Below are 18,908 nucleotides of genomic sequence, written 5' to 3' on the forward strand. Positions count from 1 at the left end.
CCTGAAGACCCCGTCCATCACTCGCTGTCACTCTCTCGTCACTCTCCAGGCCCCGCCCTCCGTCCGCATCTCCCCCCACCGCGCTAGAGGCTTCCCCCATTTAGTGCACCGCCCACTGCCCTTCAGGCTCCAGGCCCCGCCCCCTCTCTCTCTCGCCTCTCCCGCCTACCACTGCCTCCTCGCCCTCTAAGCTCGCGGCCCCGCCCCTTGCCCCGATCAAGCTCACCGTCCACAGCCTCCGCCCACCTCTCTCTGGGTCCGCCCTCATGCTCGAGGCCCCGCCCCCGCTCTCTGTGCCTCAGCTCCTTTAAGGCACCGGTAGCCGAGGGCGCGCGGGTGGGGGACGTTCGTTTGTCCAGAGTCAGGCAGACACACCCCGGTTGAGGGTCGCCCCTGGGCGAGGGCACGAGGTGAGGGGGGGATGGGCACCGGAGCCAACACTGCGGAGCACGCTCAGTCCAGGGTCCGGCCGCCCGCTCCGGCTCCAGGCGAGGACATACAGTGGCCTCCGGAGGGAGAGTGAGCCGAAGTTCTTCAGCTCGAGCTACCATGGAAAAGTACCAGGTGCCGTGATGTCCCCTTGCGGGGACAGGCTGCCCGGGCCCAAGGTCTGCGCGCCGCGGGGCAACGGTCACAGCCCACCCAGCACCAGGTCAACCTAGGGAGGCGGAGCCCATGTCTCAGTAGGGTCAGCCTCCAGCTGGAAGGCCACCTCTCTGGGTCTCTGTCCCCCTTTTAAATGGTGAACAGTAAGGGCTTCCAGCACTGACCTTTTGAGGTTGTGGGTAGCTCCTCCGACCTCCTAAGCCATGGGGGCCTCTAGAGGCAAAAGCAAGCCCAGAGCACACGGCAGGAGCCCCGTCTAAGTCTGCTAAAAAACACCGCTCAGCCTAGGTCTGCTAAAATGCCCATACCTGAGCAGTTTCGAAACAGAGGAAAGCCGTTAATGGACATTTAATTAAATGCTTCTATACTTACCATATCATTTTCATTAAATATTAGATTCAGTATTTGTAAAAATTTCACTAATTTGAAAACCACTTACAATTAGATTTTCCTACTGTTGGGAGATTCTGTTTATGAGGGGGAACTACCCGGGGTAAAGCGTAAGCATTTTTAGTGGTCAGAGAATTTTTAAGGTTACTTTTCAGGGGAGAGAAGAAGTCTTGATTGAGATGTGGGTGTATTTTACTGTCTAATGCACTGTATTTTACTGAGAATTCTTGCACCTGACCTCTGGCCCTGTTGATTTATGCTGCTTGGAACATTATTCCCTGAGCAGAGTCCAGGCCACACAGAGGCTGGATTACAGAATCCTGACTTTACACCCCAAAATCTGATTCAGTGTCTCATCCTATATCACCTCTTCTGAGTCCTGCTTTCCATTCCCACAAGGGTGGTTAAGAAGTGTCCACATAACCCTGGGATGGCCATGACTGATAGTACCAGTCATGGGGACAAGTTGCCTTCTTTAGATGCTCAGTTTGGAGGTAGATGCTGGAAGTTGGGGTCATGGGGGCCTAAAAGAGTGAATAAGCGTGTGTGCGGCCCGGGTTCGATCCTCAGTACCACATACAAACAAAGATGTTGTGTCCGCCCGAAAACTAAAAAATAAATAAATAAATATTAAAAATTCTCTCCCTCTCCCTCTCTCTCTCTCTCTCTCTCTCTCTCTCTCTCTCTCTCACACACACACACACACACACACACACACACACACAAACTCAAAAAAAAAAAAAGAGTGAAAAAGCCCCCCCCTGCCCCAGGTCAGTTCTTGCTCTTAGACTCCCAAAGGCCCTCTCTATAGGTTGGAGAAGGAGCATGGAGTCATAGAAACTTCAGAATTGGCCTTGGAGAGAGAGAAATACACTCCCTGGGCCATATCCTCTACTGCAAAATAGGAGGAGACAGTGCCAGCCCCCAGGGGCTGTGGGAAGCACCAGCCAAGGTATGGGAGTTGGGTTTGTACTGGGAAGTGCAAGGTGGTTTCCTCTTCATAGTTTCTCTCACTTGCTGCTAGATTTTGTACCAGCTGAGTCCTGGGGCCTTAGGGGTGAACCTGGTGGTGGAGGAACTGGCCACTGAAGCCAAGCTCGTGATAAAGCAGGTAAGAAGCAGAGCCCAGTGAACCAGGAAGAGCACATCATCCCTCAGAGGAGGCTTCCAGGACCCCTGTTGGCAGCAGGCAGCAAACCTAGCTGGGGTAGATGTGGGGGGTGGCATGGGGCTCCCCAGACTTGGAGCCTCTGCCCCCTACTTTGACAGGAAAGAAATGCTGATTTTTACTCCACCACCTACATCTACCAATCACTCATCCATACTGGGTGCCAGGCATCAATCCACTGAATATCCCTGATCCTGTCAAACAGGAACCGTGACCCCATTTTACAGAGATTGGCTTGGGGCCATCCCATTCTAATCAGATCACACAGGATCCATGAGGATTTGACTTCTGTGGGCACAGTGCTACTCTTTACAGTTTGCCAGTCTAACCAAAAGGGAACCAGACCCAGAGGGCAGGGACTAGCCCAGGGTCACACAAGGCTAAGGACAGGACCTGGAATCTCTTCACCAGGGCTAAGGCAGCAGGGTGGAGGTGCACCCCTTCCTGTGCTCAACAGAAGGTCCATCCAGGGGAAGAGAGCTGCTATAAGAGTGGCTGGCACACCCTTCTCTCTCAAGTGGGGACAGGTACACAGGGGGAGCAGGAACTAACCTTGTAGATAAAGGAACCTCATTAGCAGCCTCATATCCGCCAGGCCTGTGTCTATGCAGCCCAGCAAGCAGCCTCATCCCTAGGTAGCTGGTCCTGGAGTCCTTGTCCACCTCCTGTTCTGTTGCTGGCTGGCCCAGTGGTCAGCCCTCTCATCTCACAGATCAATGAGCCAGGAGACCTTTTTAAAAGCCCAGCCAGTGGGCTAGGGATGTGGCTCAGGGGTAGAGCACTTGCCTAGCGTGCATCACGCCTGGGTTCTGCCCCCAGTACTGCAAATCAATCTATAAATAATTAGCAAATAAGGCATTTTTTCCATATATATATATATATATATATATATATATATATATATATGGTAGGGAGTGTGTGTGTTCCTCTAGTCTTTTTCCTAAGCATTTATAAACTTTGTTTTTATAAGAGTGGTATATTGCTGAAGCTGATGGCATCCTTTGTCCACCTAATAGATTGTGGAAACTGCCCCATTTCAGCACCACAGCTTCCTCCTCTCCTGATCTGGTGGCCGTGTGGCTGCCTCTCTTGCTTGATGTGCTGTGGTTGACCCTACTGTCACCTCATGTGGGTCGAGTGGTCTGCCCATTCTCAGTTCCTCACTGGTATAAATAGGTCTGATGGACATCCTCACAAATATATTTTTCTTGAGCATCGTGGTTTCCTCAGGGAAGAGCTCTAGGAGAGGGATTTCTGGGCCTTTTCAAGGCTTTCAGGGTATTTTGGCTGACTATCCTACTCATGATGGCAATGGTGGCCGTGATAATCACCGTGCATATGGTGGGGTGATGGGGTGGTCATGGCAGTGATGACAGTGATGTAGGGGGGTGGGCTGGGATAGTGGGGTGGTAGTGACGGTGATGGCAGTGGTGATAATGATGGTGGAAGTTTTAGTGATACTGATAGTGGGGGTGGCAGTGGGATGATGGGGGGGTCATGGTGTCAGGGGTGATGGCAGAGGTGGGGGTGGGGTAATGGGGGTGGTGATGATGGGCAGGTCACAGGGTTGGGGATGGGGATGGCAGTGGAGGTGGTAGAGGAGGGGTTGATGAGGATGGCAGTAGTGATGAGAGTGAGGCGGTAGTGAGGGTGATGGTAGTTGAAGAGGCTCATTGACCTGGTGTCCCTGTGTCCCTCCAGGTGGAATGCCTTGATGAGCATCATACCAATGAGGCCCTGGAGGAGGTGACTCTCTGGACAGTGTTCTCTCTAGAGGAACAGGATTCAGCATACTTATAGAGACTGTTCTGCACCCCCTTGTTGAGTGACAGGGTGAAGGGAAGTCATAATTAGTTCTTGGCCAGATCCTAAAGGGAGTCCATAACCCAAACACCCACTTCTAAATGTGGGAACTGCCCATTTAAAACACACCTTCCCAAAGGAGATGAAGCTTAACTGTTGGCTCAGTCCCTAGGCTAATCCACCAATAACCATCTCTCCAAAAGATGATTTTGTTTAGGGCTGAGGTGTAGTTCAGTCCAGAGTGCTTGACTGGTAAGGCCCTGGGTTCATCCCCAGCACTGCAAAAGAGAAACTTTTTTTTCCTTCAACTATGAAAGTATTAGTTACAGTGCAAATTTTGGGAAATGCAGAATTATTTAATAATGAAAATGTAATTCTGCCATCTTAATTCTACCATCTGGAATGGACCAGTGGCAGCAGCCTGATTTACAATAATGGCACACTTACACTGCCGACAAGCAAGCTGCTCACGCCTGGCCAGCATCTGAGCAGTTACCCATCAGCCCATATTCTCCAGGTTAATTGTTCCTGATGCCCACCTTGATTTGTTTTCAAAGCACTCTGCTGGGTCAAGGGAACTTCAGGTGGGCTCACCTGCCCCAGCCAGCCCCAAAGGTGACATATCCTGCACACCATCACTTGACCTGCATCACCTCCCCGTGAGGCAGGTTCCACGGGAACCACCATTTTAATTTTCAGTTTTATTTTTTGCAGAGCTGGGAAGGGAATTCAGGGCCGTGTACATGCTAAACAAGAACTCTGCCACTGAGCCACACCCCAGCCCACTGCTGTTTTCAGATGAGCACATGAGGCTCAGAGATGCTGACAGTCTGTCTCGGTCACACAGCACAGCAGTGCATGCTGGGACTGGCCTCATACAGACCTTCCGGCAGTTAGCCATAAGGCTGCACTGCCTCCCTGCCCTGGCTCCCCTGCCTTGCCAGAGCCAGCAGCTTGCGTTTCTGTTGGGATATGTGACAGAGGAGCACCAGCTGCACACTGTGCTTCCCTGACCACAGTTTCCTCCCTCTCGTCCCCACAGCTCAGGCCTCTGCTAAAGCTTCAGCACGCCCACATCTCCCTGTACCAGGAGCTGTTCATCACGTGGAACAGTGAGGTGGGTCAGGTGGCACCTGCGGCTGGGCTGCAGCACCAAGCCCACTGAGCGTACCCTGCCCACAAGGCGCTGCCGGACCAAGTGTGGCAGCCCCCACTCAACAGCTGTGGGGGTGGGAACCACCTGGGGGCTTACTGTGCACAATTCCAGGTGAGCCCTCAAGGGCCTCCTCCGAGGAGGGCTGCCAACGAGTGCCACATTCCTTTAGGCTTCCTGGCTCACATGTGGCAAACAGGGGACCCAGCCTGGTGGCCCCACTCCAGCTCCCCACCTGCAGCCCCAGCCGAGCAAGTCTGCATGGCTGACAGGAGCCTGCATTCCAGGGGGAAGAGGCTGGTCCTAGGGAGCTGCTGCTCTGCCTCCCACTGCCATTTGCCACCCAGTTATCTCGGCCCCCAGGCCCCTCACTCCCACAGCTCCTGCACAGTTTACTAACTGGCTCCATGTCTGCTCACATCCTGGGAGATCCACAGGGCTGGAAGTACTGTCCTCATTTTCCTAATGGGGCTCAGAGAGGTCATGGAGCTCCCCAAAGCCAGACAGCTAGTAAAGAGTTGAGTGGGGTTCAAATCCAGGTTTCTTGCCCATGCCCTGGGTCCCTTCAGGTATGACTTCTATCGCTTCAAAGAGCTGGAGCTTTCCAGAAACTCCAGGCTGGCAGGCCTTGGCCACCTCTCCACATATCCATGTCAGTGTCCCACTGGACCAGGGGGTCCTACCCAGCAGCCAGGCCCGGGGAAGCCAGGGGAAAGGCCCCCCTGCATGCTCCCACACATATTGTGAAGTACTCATGGAATGGGGCAAAAAAGCCAAGAAGACAGGTCACTATGGAGGGAGCAAGACAGGCTCCTCAGAGGAAGTGCATCTCAGCTGACACCCAGGGAAGCCGCCACCTGTGAAGAGTGAGGGCAATCCCAGCAGAGAGGTCCCCACTTCCAGTGGCTGCAGCTGTCGGGAAAGGCCAAGCAACTGGGAGCAGATAGAACCTGGGGTGGCGGTGCCTGGTAATGGGGAGACAAGAGGCAGGGCCTCCAGCCAGCAATGTAACCAAAGAAGTGACACCACAGAGTATCTGGGCCTTGTGTCCCCGCAGGTCTCCTCTCTGTCCCTCTGTCTGGTGATGGAGTACAGCCAGGGTAGCCTCCAGATGGTCATTCAGAGTAAGAGGGAAGAGAAGGCAGTCATGGATCCAAAGGTAACACAGACCCAGCCTGGGGCCTGCGGCCCCATGGGGCAGCCTAGGCAGAGGGGAGGGTAGTTGCCCAGCGTGTGAGGGGTGCATTAAGTCCACCTCAAGTCCACATCTTTTGTTTTTTTAGAGATAGAGAATTTTTAATATTCATTTTTTAGTTTTTGGCGGACACAACATCTTTGATTGTATGTGGTGCTGAGGATCGAACCTGGGCCGCACGCATGCCAGGCGAGCGCACTACCACTTGAGCCACATCCCCAGCCCCTCAAGTCCACATCTTGACACTTTACACACACCTGCCTCTAGCCTCCAGAGGAGGCCAGAGCTGACCCCAAAACCAGAGGTCCACAGCCACCACCTGCCTCCAGAGACTGTCATCATGCAACTCCTGAAGTTCACTCCAAAGGGCTTGGCTGGGGAGCCAACCTTGCTCATCCCTCCTCCTCGGGTCTACCAGATCCCTCTGCGCCCTCCGGTGCTCCTCTGGTCACCTTTGAGGCACTGATGGGCCTTTGGTGGCTTCTGGCTTGGGCCTTTTTAAGTCAGGCTGCTGTGGAGGAGTGGAATTGTCTGAAAAGCTGGCGTGGGCCTGGGAGGGTGGTGCAGGTGGTTCCCAGGGCGAGGTTGCTCTACCACACTTCGAGGTTCCAGTCGGCTCGGGTTGCTGTGGAGGCTGGGAGTGAGTTTCCATTATGGCTGGCCTGGCATTGGCCTGCAGAGTGATTGTGGTGAGGACAGTCTGGGCATGGAATCTCTTCTAGTACTTTTGCTCATTTCAACACGTACAGGGTCTTTTTCCTAATGATTTGTAGTTTGTTTATTTTTTAATCTGGACAGGGTATCCAGAGATCTCCTCCCAGTCTATGGCTTGCCAGTTCCCTTTCTTAGCAGTGTCTCCCGGCCAGCAAAGGTCCTCATCAAAATGAAGTCAGGTGCATCAGTGTCATCCCTTCTGGCCAGTGTCTCTTGAGCCCTGGCTTAGGCAGCCTTCCTCCCACCTCCTGTTTCCTTCTCGAAGCTTGGTCACTTTTCACTTTCACCTTTGGGTCTGGGCCAGCCTACATGCATTCTGCTTTCCTCAAAGTACTCCTCTGCTTGGTGCCATCTCTCCACGGGGCTCAGGGGTACCTAGCTCCTCTGGTGAACTGGCCTCTGAGGCAGACTCCACGGTGGCTTTGTACATGTGTGCAGTGGGGCCCTTTGGAACATAGATGTTGCCACTCTACCAGGGCTGGGAGGAAGCTAGGGCCCTGCAGCCCAGCCCCTGACACCCTGGGGTGGCCTAAGGCACCAGTGTGGAAGCCAGGGGTCCTAGGAACACAGTTTGAAAAATCACTGCCCTGGACACTAGATGCAGCTTGTTTCTTACACAGAATGCTTCCAGAATGTTCTCTTTCAGGGCTCTTTTCACTCTAATGGAACATGAAGGGGCAAGGCCCAAGCAGGCATTGTAGGCTTTAACATGTCAGATACCCACAAGGGCTGCATGCCAAGAGCTCGAGCAGGTGTGGGGCAACGGGCCACAGGTGGCTGCTGGAGGCAGGGCGTAGGGTCAAAGCCCTTGGGCACTGGGGTCTGCAGTGTGCCCCTGTCCTGCTGTCTGCTGAGCTGGCACCTGCCTAACAGTAGTGCATGGAATCCCACTCAGGAAGTTCCAGGCCCCTCCCCTTGCTGGCATCTCTTGCTTTTTCCCCAGTGGATGCAGGAAATCCTGGGTCAGATGTTGGACGCTCTGGAGTACCTGCACCAGCTGAGCATCATCCACAGGTGACAGTCCTCTTCCTAGGGGTGTCCAGCTGCACGGGTACCAGCACCCTTGGGCAAGATCTGGGCCCAGTAGGATGGCACCTTCCCTGGCTGAGGGAGGGGAGCAGGGCCCTTCCCTGCTGCCTTGAGTGACTCACCCCACAGTGCACAGCTGCATGATATGCCATGGCCTGGGCAGGGTGGCTCTAAAGTGCAACAGAAGAAGCAGATAAGACACCTGGAGGACGGGTGAGGCTGCCTGTCATGGCGTAGCCTCTGGATGGCCAGCATGGGCTACTGCACCATAGGTCCAGCCTTCAAGCTGCCAGTGGTATGGCTTCAGGCTCCAAGGCCCCTGTGGGAGGGGCTGGGGAGAGAAGCACATGGGCTGTGTGTACGAAGGGAATGTGAGTGAGGCCTCACGGTGGGTCTTACAGAATGGTGGACAATCAGTTCTCAGACCAGTGGGAGCCAGGACCTGTGGGAAGGGATACCAGGTTAACTAGGGCCTCCATAGCTGGGTGTGCCCATTGTACTTGGGCTTTCCCCCAATTTAAAATAACTGATAAGATCTTATGTGAATGAGAAATAATCATTTGCCAAGCAGGAGGAGAAGGAATTTTCTAGTGGGGGGGTGGGACACTCAGGCTCAGGGCAGGTGCTGTCCTAGGGGAAGGTCCCCTGGCAGCCCATAAGCACCAGATCCCCATCTCTTGATCACAGGAATCTCAAGCCTTCTAACATCAGCCTGGTCAGTAAAAACCACTGCAAACTCCAGGACCTGAGCTCCAACGCACTGATGACCCACAGAGCCAAGTGGAATGTCCGTGCAGAGGAAGGTGGTTGGGGTCCTCCCAGGAGGCAGGAGAGGGTGGCTGGAGACAGGCAGGGATGGGCAGCGAGAAAGGCAGTGCTGAGCTCGTTGCTTAGAAGGTCCCCACAGAGCTCCCTTTGGCTGGTTGTGCCTGAGCAAGAGTCCCTCATGGAGAACAGACACAGGGTCAAAAGACAGGGCCATTGGGGAAAAGAGCCCCAAGGAAAGAGCAGTCACCTGGGTACCCCTGAAAACGTAAACCTAGTCAGGGAGAAAGCCCCCAAAGGAAGGAGATTAGAATGGGGAGTGGGGAGGACCTGCTGACTCAAGTGCTATCCTCAGATGGCCCAGGAGATAGTGGAGGGCTGCAGGGAGCAAGTTCTCTTCCTTCAAAAGGGGAACAGTGTGAAGGGAGGCAGGCCTCAAGCCTGTAACATCACGTGCAGAACCCGAGTCCTGGGTGGCAGTGGTTGGTGGCACTCTGCCCTTGGATTGGGTCGATGGATGATGGACGGATGATGGAGGTGAGCCTGTGGAGGGGTGGACTGGTGGGAGGTGACCCTGGCGTGGGTTTTAGAGTCCAGGCCTTTGTTGTGTGGCTGAGAAATGGGGTGCAGAGAAGGAAGGGCTGCTTGAGGCCAACAAACCAGCCTGAGGACCCTGCTCTTTTGTCTCCTCTGGGGTTCAGGTTGAGAACCTAGGGCAGGGCCACTGGGACTCTGCCCCAGGGTCCTGATGTGTGGAGGGAAGGATGTTGAAAGAGGTATACATCCTAGCCGCTTGGCATATGCTTGGCAGCTCCTTCTACAGCGGTTGTGGGCACAGACATGCCCACAGATGGGCCAGCCTGCCAGACACCTGTCAGTATGGATGGCTTCCCTGACTCAAGGTCAAGGTGAAGGTCTAACTGAGCAAGGAGGGACCCCTCACTGCCCACACCTATACTTCTTGCTTCACCCAAGAAGGGCCACTGAAGGGCTCATATTTCTAGCTGCTTGCAGGTGGAAACCAAAAAGGAGACAGTGTTGGGCAGGGTGGCTCTGCTCTTCTGCCCCTTCAGGGGACATAGGACTCAATGGATCCCTGCCTTGTTCCTGCCAACAGACCCCTTTCAAAAGTCCTGGATGGCCCCCGAAGCCCTGGACTTCACCTTCAGCCAGATGTCTGACGTCTGGTCCCTGGGCTGCATCATGCTCGACATGGCCAGCTGCTCCTTCCTGAATGTAAGCTGCCTTCCTGGGAGAGGCGGGCCCTCGCCCTGCTTCCCGTCAGCACCCACACTCTGCTCGACGCAGGCACAGGGAGCCCTTGAGAGGAGACAGGCAGCAGAGTTTGTGCTCACTTGGTGGCTGTGGGTCCTCAGCCCTGCCCCTGGCAGCAAGGAAACCCTGGTCCAGGCACCCTAGAGTCGGGGGTGCCTGTGGCTGCAGCTCAGGAGACTGGGCAGGAACACTTGGGGCTGTGTGTCACACAAGCCTGCACGTGCGTGGCTCTTCTCTGTTCTGCATGTCCTAGCATATGGCTCCTGCTCTCATCTGTGCTAGGCCTGCCTGCGGACAGGAAGGAGGGGCAAGGCAAGGGTCAGGGCACCTTGTATGGCCCCTTGGCCACCCTGACTTAGGGAGGCTGGGGAGCTGAGAGCAAGGACACACCACTGGCCACCTAGGTCCATCACTAGTCACAGGGAATCCAGAGAGCACAGGTGGCTGGCTGGGCCTCAGCATCCCCACTATCTCCCAGGTGGCTCAGTTCAGCTTGAGAGCACCTTGCTGCTCCCTTCCTACAGGGACTCCAGGGGAGTGAGGGACCTCCTGCTCCAGGCTGTGTGCTGTGTTGAAGGGTCTGGGCTCCAGTGCTTCCCTGGCACTGGGTGATCTTGGGCACTTGCTTCTGAGTGTTTTGTCATCTGGGTCCAGATAAGGGCCTCTGGGCAGAAATGGACAAGGCACATGGTCCCCTGCCTGCCTCTCCACTCAATGAGATGGCCCTCTTGCTTCTTTGAACCTCTGTTTCTTCTTCATAGAGGAGCTCCAAGGCTCCTGTGGCCTCTGCTTGTGGCCTGACTCTGGCTTTCACTTAGTTGCAGAAACTCTGTGTCCTCTCTTCTGGTAGGCTACAGAAGCCATGCACCTACGGAAGTCCCTCCGCCAGAACTCTGGCAGCCTGAAAGCCATCCTGAAGACCATGGAGGAGAAACACATCCCAGATGTAGAAACCTTCTCTTCCCTCCTGCCCTTAATGTTGCAGATCAACCCCTTGGATCGAATAACAATCAAGTGAGCTCAGGGTTGGGTTTTATTTCAACCTAGCAGGCTCGTTCAGCATCTCTCCACCGACACAGACGTGGCTGCTGGCTCCACCCTATTTCCCCCTGCATAACTGGGTTTTTCCCAGCATTGTGGCTGTCCCAAACTACTTGGCAGCCAGCCACCTGGACTGCACATCTCTGCACACTGGCACAGTGGGCCTGGCTCCAGCAGGCACAGGTGGTTCAGCCCCAGGGTATTTCTCAGGCTCCAGGAAAAAAATGTCCATTCTAATTCAAAATCAGAAGGAAAAGGTGAACCCTGCATGGGTTGTATTGACCTCTTAACCAGCACAGTCATCAAATCTGATGATGTCTCTGTGAAGGGGCCCAAAAGGCAAAAGCACAAGGATCAGGACTCCTCTGGGGCCCTGAGCCTTCGCAGGGAAGGTCCTTGGAAGTGGGATTGCCAGGGCACTGGCTGGACACATAGCACATCAGGAGAGATTTGGCCAAGCAGATCTGAAAGGGAAGGCCAGTGTCCAGGGCTCGTCCAATGACAAGCAGCCTTCAGCCCAAGGCAGAGGGGCAGTGCATGAGACACCATGGGGGAGGCAGCTGGTGCAGCTGGCTCTCCCTGCTCCTCTGCCAGGGCTGTGGTTCGTATGACCTTTGTGAGTGGCTCATTCAAGTCCTCATGTGTGGCCATGACCCTGCACCAGCAGGTGGTGCCCGAGATCATCACCAGCATACTGTTAGAAGGCAACGTCACCAGCATCTTAGGTGATGGTGGGGACATGGGGTGTGTTGGGAGCTGTCCTTGGCCTTGGCAGCCCATTGTTTGGCTGGTGCCTCCCCACTACCCAGTCCAGTAGGCCCCCTCCTCATTCATGTCCAGGGTGCAGGAACATTCCAGGCTCTTCACCTCCACTCCATCCCAAGACTGCCCTGCTTAAATACCCTCCATAGCCCCCGTCACCTACAGCACAAAGTCCATTTCCTCAGTCTGGCCCCATGTACCTACCATCATTCGCTACACAAATCCTCTGCAAGGCTACATGGGCTCCTTGCTGCCCATCCCCCTAGAGCCCCTGCCTTTGTGGGTCCACACCCTGGCACACAGTGGTCCCTGGGTATCCCCACTTAGCCAGTGTGCATCCTGCAAGCCAGGGTGAGGGCAGCACACACTGAGACTCAGGATGGTTCCCAGAGACTTGGCTCGATTCTGGATCAACCACTTGGTCCTAGTGGCCTCATCTGTGAAGTAGGGATAAGAATGCTACCTCATGGCCAGAAGACCTGGTCCCCAGCAGGGTCCCCATGTCCTCCCTATTCCCTACAGAGGCCATGGAGAGCTTCCCCAGCCGTCCTGAAGTTCAGCTCAAGGCCATGAAGAGGCTTTTGCAGATACCTGAGGACCAGCTAGGTACAGCCCTGCTTCTCCCCTCGCCGGCTGCCAGCAGTGCTGTTTACACCTTGGAGGCCTGTTCACGTTCCCAGGGGGGTCCTGTGCCTCATTATCTGCCTGGACAGGAAGCAGTCTGGAATTCTTCCCATGCCTCTCCTGCCAGGCAGAGAAGGGTGGGGATGGGTGACCTCACCTGATTTTTAAGGGGTCCATAATAAGGTACCCATCTCTCCAGCCACTCTATGATGGGCATTGGAGTTTTCTTAGATCCCACTCCATGAACGGCACCCAACAGACCACTGCCTGTGCACATGTGCCCCCAAGAGCTCCTATAGGGTGAGCTCTGGTGTCAGGGTGAGTCCTAGTGATGGCCAACCACAGACACACTGACATTCTGCCTGTTGTGTACCAGAGAACACAACACCCCTGTATCCATGATTTTGTAGTTTTTGCTGAAACATGCTTTTATAGAATCTCTCCGCCTAACCTCTCTCCTGCTTGAATATGACACGCCCATGCATCCCCCTTTCATCCAGCCATTCATCCATCTTCCCTCCACTCACCTGTCCATTGTCCATCTGTCCACCTTATATCCCACAAGACATATACTAAGACTCCTCTGAGGACTGTCCCAGTGGCTGAGGCTTTGGGGATTATGGAGGCAAACTGTGGCCTCCTAGCAAGGCAGTAGGCAACTCATATTGGCCATTGCCCCCAAAGCCAGATCCCACGTGCTGCTAAGCTATAACCAGGATAAAGCTCAGAGGGAGATTTTGCCTTCCTGTAAAATGGAGACAGTTGGGCCCTTTACCCAAGATTGGGCTCTTCCCACCACCTAGAGCCATGCCTGCCTCAGTGAGCTTCTGGAAGGGTCCACCATGGCTTCGTGTCCTGGGTGCCCCATCTGTCCTTGCACCCTCACCAAAGTCACCTATGCTCTTCTGACAAGGAAAGGGCTGGGAGGGCCTCGTGGTGCCAGAAGTACAAGATAGCATGCCCCTGCGGTGCTGGCGCTTGGAGGCTGAGGCAGGAGGATCTATTGAACCCAGGAGTTTGATACCAGCCTGGGTATCATACTGAGACTCCACTTCAAACAAAACAAAAAAACACTGAGAGGGTGAAGCTCCGAGGTGGAGACGGGATGCAGCATGCACGCCCTGGGCTTGGTTCCCAGCAGGGTCCCCTGGCAGGCCTTGAGCACTCCATGCACATGTGGACAGATCATCTTTGCTCTCCTCTTCACCTACCTGGGGCCCCTCTGATGTCTTGTAGAACCCCAGTGGTCTCTGGGTCTCAGGTCTACTCCCACATGCCTCACCTGTGCCTCCTACCTCACCAGGGCTGCCATGGCCCATGGGGCTGGTGGAGGTGGTGGTCACCGCTATGAAGCTGCATGAGAGGATCCTCGACCTGCAGCTTTGTGCCTGCTCCCTGCTACTGCGCATCCTGAGCCATGGTGGGTGCAGGGCAGGCTGGGGACACTCCTGGTGCTTCCAGCCCACACCAGTTACCCCTGGGTGTGTGGCCCTCTCAACAGCTCAAACCCTTGGGCAGCAGGTCAGTGCCGTCCCCTGCTGCCCATGCCGCCACCTCTGCTGCCCTCTTACTAGCCTCTCCTGGGGGCACAACCCACCCTCCTGGGGCAGCTCAGAGGACCCCATCCTGTCATCTGACCCCTTGCTCATCTGACCCCTTCCTGGGACAACAGGCCACAGGCCAGGAGTCTGGAGATGTGGGCTACACTGTTGTGCCCCTGGGCAAGCACCTGTCCCTCTTGCTGCTTTCCCAGCTATGCAAGAAGGTGCTGGACAGGATGGGGTCCTCCCCCCCAGCTCTCTGGATCATGAAGAACAGGTTCAACTGACTTCAGTTCTTACAACTACCTATCTACCTAAACTCTCTGGTTTAAATATTGAGGGTTTCACTCCCATGTGCCATTCATTCAGACTGTGTCCTTTTGTTTGCCTTTGTGGTGCTGGAAGCCAAGCCCTTGCTCATGGTGGCAAGCGTTCTTCCCCTGAGCTGAGCCCCAGTCCTGAATTGCGTTGTTTACTTTGCCCCTTCGCCACAGACTCAGCAAGCTCTTGGAAGCCAGCACCAGCCTGAGGTGCCACAGACTGGCAGTGCAAGGGCCTTAGGTTTATGGACACCTGCTCCATGCTGGAGAACAAGGCAGACCTGTTTCCTTAATTAAAAAAAAAAAAAAAAAGCAGAAGTGCTGTCCCCAAGCCAGGCAGGGAGGATATGTGTGCCTTGCTGTCCCCCGCATCCTCAGCTATGGGGTTAACCCAGGTTCCTTCTGTGGCCTGTGCAGTGCTGGTGCAGGATGCAGAAGCCCAGGTGCCATGGGATATCTCCATCATCTGCTCCCTGCTGAGCATCATGCGGAGCCACTCAGACTCGGAGCAACTCATCACCCAGGGCTACAGCCTGCTCACCATAATCTCTAGCCAGGGTGGGTGTGCCGGCCCTTCCTGCCTTGCCTCCTGCACACTCTAGGAAGCCAGGCTGCAGAGCACAAGCTGTGGAGGGCCAGCTTGGACACAGGCAGAGGTGGCACAGGGCCTGCTGCTGAGATAGCACGCCACATGGTCGGCAGAGGCTCTGGTCCCATGCTGGTGGTTTTTCTGTGCTCTGGAGGCCAGGCTCCACTTTCACAGGCATACTACATGCCAGGTTTGGCCACAGGCCTTGCACGTTTGCATTTCACATTCACATGCTCTGTGCCCATGGTCAGGGGGGCAGCAGGCACCCAGGCTGTGCCCCAGTGGATGAGAGGTCCTCACCAGGCTCCCCTGGGACCAGGTAACACCCTTTCCTTCCTCCTAGCCCACTCACAGGTGGGCATTGTCCTCCCAGGGGAAGCCAGGGCTCCTGAGAGCCCAAAAACACCCGTCAGGTCCTATGGTGGAGCAGAGCTGAGTATGAGCCCACCACTCCAGACCTGATGACCTGTCATCCTTCACTGATCCACTCTGTGAAGTGAGAGGCCCAGGAATAGGCATCACACAATGACCAGGCAGGCTGTGTGCTGGGAAAGGCCACAGCTGACCTAGGAAGGCAGGCTGGGCTCTGGGCTGAGGAGTTACAGCCATGGGACTCAGCCTAGTCATAGGTGGGAGGTGCTGAGTGGCGGCCCAGGAAATGCACAGCACCTGGGAACCCAGGGCAGCAGTGTTCTGGGAAGGCCTGCTGGAAGGGCCTCCCTCTCTCCCACAGTGCAGGTCTCCGAGGAACTACAGAAGGCGGGGCTGTTTGAGCTCATCCTGGAGCACCTGCACAGATTCTCCAAGGACAGGGACATCTGCTTCAGTGCCTTGGGCCTGCTCTGGTCCCTCCTGGTGGATGGTGAGGCCCTCCTTCTCAGGCTCCCACTGTCTGACTCCCAGGAGACTCTGCCTTCTGTCTCTTGAACATGTGAGAGTGACCTTGGCCACTAAAGGGAGACTGGCAAGAAGAGTGGGAGGGGAGGGGAAGGAGCCCAGTGTGTCCTGTCCAGTGGGCAGTCCCTGGCACCAGAGATCAGCCAGAGAGTTGGATGCCTTATCCTGATTTTCAATGCAGAATAGGGGCCCCTAGGCCTACACTGCCCCCTCTCCAAGGCCTCACCTTGGTACTCCAGAGAACAGTGCTCCAAGCCATGGCAAGCTGGGGAAACCTGAGACCCCACTGTCCCCAAGGTGCCAGAGTCCCCTCCAGACTCATCGGCAAGGAGGCCCCCACCCTCCATCTGTCCTCTTACGTTTTCTGCCCTGCTTGGTGGGTGGAGCAGCAGGTGGGGCGTGTATATAGTAGGCCCTCATGCACACACCCAATGCCTGGGTGTCCCCCACCCCTGTCTTGGATCCAGCTGTCATTGTGAACAAAGACCCTGTGGTGAAGATCCCAGCCCTGGTCATCCAGGTGCTGGACACCCACCCCACAGATGCAGAAATAGCTGAGGCAGGCTGTGCGGTGTTCTGGCTGCTGTCCTTGCTGGGTGAGGAGCTCAGGCCCTTGAGAGTGAGTGGGGAGGGCAGCCCTGGACACAGGGCAACCAGGTCCCTGTCCTCTGCAGGCTGCATGAGTGAGTGGCAGTTTGAGAAGGTGGTGGAGCTGCTTTTGCAAAGCATCCGGCTGAGCCAGGAAAGAGTCCTGCTGGTGAATAATGCCTACCGAGGGCTGGCCAGCCTTGCCAAGGTGTCAGGTGAGCCCAATGTTAGGGCAGAAATCAGCCCTGGTCAGTAATGTCTACAGCTTCCCACAACCAAAACAGGAGGAACAAAATGACTCAGTCACATCACTGAGGAGATGCCACCGAGGCTGCACACAACAGGCAGCCTCTGCCTTTTGCTTAATGCTGCCTGTTATCTCCCTTCCCTGTCCACCCCCTGTGGGTCCATGCAGGCTCTCAGCATACAGGTCTGTCTCCAATTCCTAAGCACAAACCCTGGCTCTTATTTAGTGCCTTGCGCCAGGCCCCATGCTGAGACTGGCAGCTATCCCTCGCAGAGGGCACTTGGGGTCTGGGGACTGGCCAGTCACCAGAGGCGCATGGTGGGGCCGAGGCCTCTGCTTATGATCTTGACCTCTGTGCTGTGTGGCCTTCCTTAGAGCAGTAACTACGCCCTTGGGGAGGACTTCCGGCTCCTCACCTGGCTCTTCTGGCCATGCCAGTCTACTGGGCTGCCCAAGATGATGGGGCCGCCTAGGGGGAGCGGGGGCTGTCTACTCCTGTCTTGGAAACCCCATGCTCAGCAACCTGTGTGAGAAAGGCTCAGCCCCTCTGAGGTCCCATGCCAACTCTAGCAGGGTGGGTGGGCCACCTGGATGGGGAGCAGAGCTGGTCAGACTCCTGTATGCCTCTCAGCTGGGGCCTGGAGGTGGAGTGGCCTTTCCTCCTGGTCAGAGCAATGCCTGGGCCTCAGGTCCCACCAGCAGCCTACCACAGGTTAGCTGTCAACTCCTTCTAGGGACAGCTGGGGAGGTCAAGGCCCTGGGGGAAAAAGGGACATGGTCTCCACCAAGGGAGCAGGACCTGAGCCAGGCTGGGTGAGTTGCAGCCCCACCACCTGGCCTGGTGAAACTTGCACCAGCATATGCCTCTGGGCCTGCCTCCCTAGGGAAGGGAGTACACGGGCCAGCAGGAGCAGGGCTTTTGCTGTGGGTGCAAAGCTGCACTGTGGGAAAATGGAGCCAGCAGAGCCCAGAGCTTGGGACGGGGATGGGGCCCAATGTTGAGTTCTCCCAGCAACCCATGAAACCAGTATCATCACTACCCATCTCTCAGGGGAACCTTGGGCTGAGGAACTGTCCCAAGACCAAATGCACAGTGCCAGCACTAGACTGGGAACCCTGTCACCTCCTCTTCCCCAGAGCTGGCAGCCTTCCGGGTGGTGATGCCACAGGATGGTGGCAGTGGCCTCACCCTCCTGCAGGAGACCTATCAGCTGTACAAGGATGACCCTGAGGTGGTGGAGAACCTCTGCATGCTGCTGGCCCACCTTTCCTCCTACAGTGAGGACCCCCTTGCCCTACCTGGGAGCAGTGGTCATGGGGGAGGGAAGGAGCCCTACAGAGATGGCCCCAAACTTTCCACTCACCTGGCACCCCTGCACAGGGCATAGCTACAGCCCAGGACAATGTATTAACTATGGAACCCAGGGCGGCACTCTGCCCATGCCCTAAGTGGCACTGGGACCCTGCCTTGCCCTCTGGCTGGGCTCTGGGTCTCAGTACCCTTTCTGTTCCACCAGAGGAAATCCTGCCAGAGCTGGAGTCCAGTGGCATCAGGGCTCTGGTCAGAGAGATCCAGGGGCGCTTCATCTCCAGCCTGGTGAGTGACAGGAGGGCCTTCAGCAAACTAGGCCAAGCCCCTATACCTGGGGACATGGGCTGGGCACGTTTACTTGGAGCAGGCTCTGAGTGCTGTGGGCAGACTTCAGTGACACTTCCCTGCCTATTACTCCATCTCTGGGACTGGGCCAGTCAACCCTGGGGGGAGGGGGTGACCAGGTTTCACAAATTGGTGGATTTCATCAGTTAATGGCTCCGACCCCAAACCCTCCAAGAGGAACCTGCCTATCCCTTCCAGGAGCTGGTCTCTTATGCAGAGAAAGTGTCCCTGAGTCTGGAGGCTGCACTGCACAGCTCCCAGGAAAGGAAGCTGCTTGGAGCTGCTGTCGGGGAGGAAGCAGCTGCTCCTAAGGTCCCCTTTCTCCCGGAGGGCCGCCCCCACCTGCCCTGAAGCACCTGCCTTCCTGTCCTAGGTGTAAGTGGGGAGGAGGACGTTAGGGACCAGTATGCACGTCCCGCTATGCCCAGTAACTAATAAAGAGGCCCAAGGCTGGTTCCAGGTATGTCCGAGTCACTGCTGGTATAGAAGTGGCAGGTCATGGTGGTGCTTGGTGGCACAGTCTGCAGGACTTGAGGGTTCTAGC

The 18,908-nt window shown here is 55.8% G+C and overlaps 1 protein-coding gene across 1 annotated transcript; it reads left to right on the forward strand.

Annotated features, from left to right (window-relative positions):
- Nucleotides 1-232: 232 nt before the first annotated feature.
- On the forward strand, nt 233-18,818 carry Stkld1 (serine/threonine kinase like domain containing 1). The gene is made up of 19 exons (XM_026395502.2): nt 233-564; nt 2,021-2,107; nt 3,866-3,910; nt 5,010-5,084; nt 6,178-6,279; nt 7,973-8,043; nt 8,746-8,861; nt 9,941-10,059; nt 10,949-11,112; nt 11,734-11,864; nt 12,424-12,507; nt 13,829-13,945; nt 14,804-14,944; nt 15,709-15,837; nt 16,340-16,468; nt 16,547-16,675; nt 17,845-17,985; nt 18,225-18,304; nt 18,563-18,818. Exons 1-19 carry the CDS (start codon nt 550-552, stop codon nt 18,713-18,715), a joined length of 2,028 nt encoding a protein of 675 aa, XP_026251287.1. The 5' UTR covers nt 233-549; the 3' UTR covers nt 18,716-18,818.
- Nucleotides 18,819-18,908: the final 90 nt, after the last annotated feature.

Source organism: Urocitellus parryii, chromosome 4 (genome assembly GCF_045843805.1).
Source record: "Urocitellus parryii isolate mUroPar1 chromosome 4, mUroPar1.hap1, whole genome shotgun sequence".
NCBI classification, from domain to species: Eukaryota; Metazoa; Chordata; class Mammalia; order Rodentia; family Sciuridae; genus Urocitellus; species Urocitellus parryii.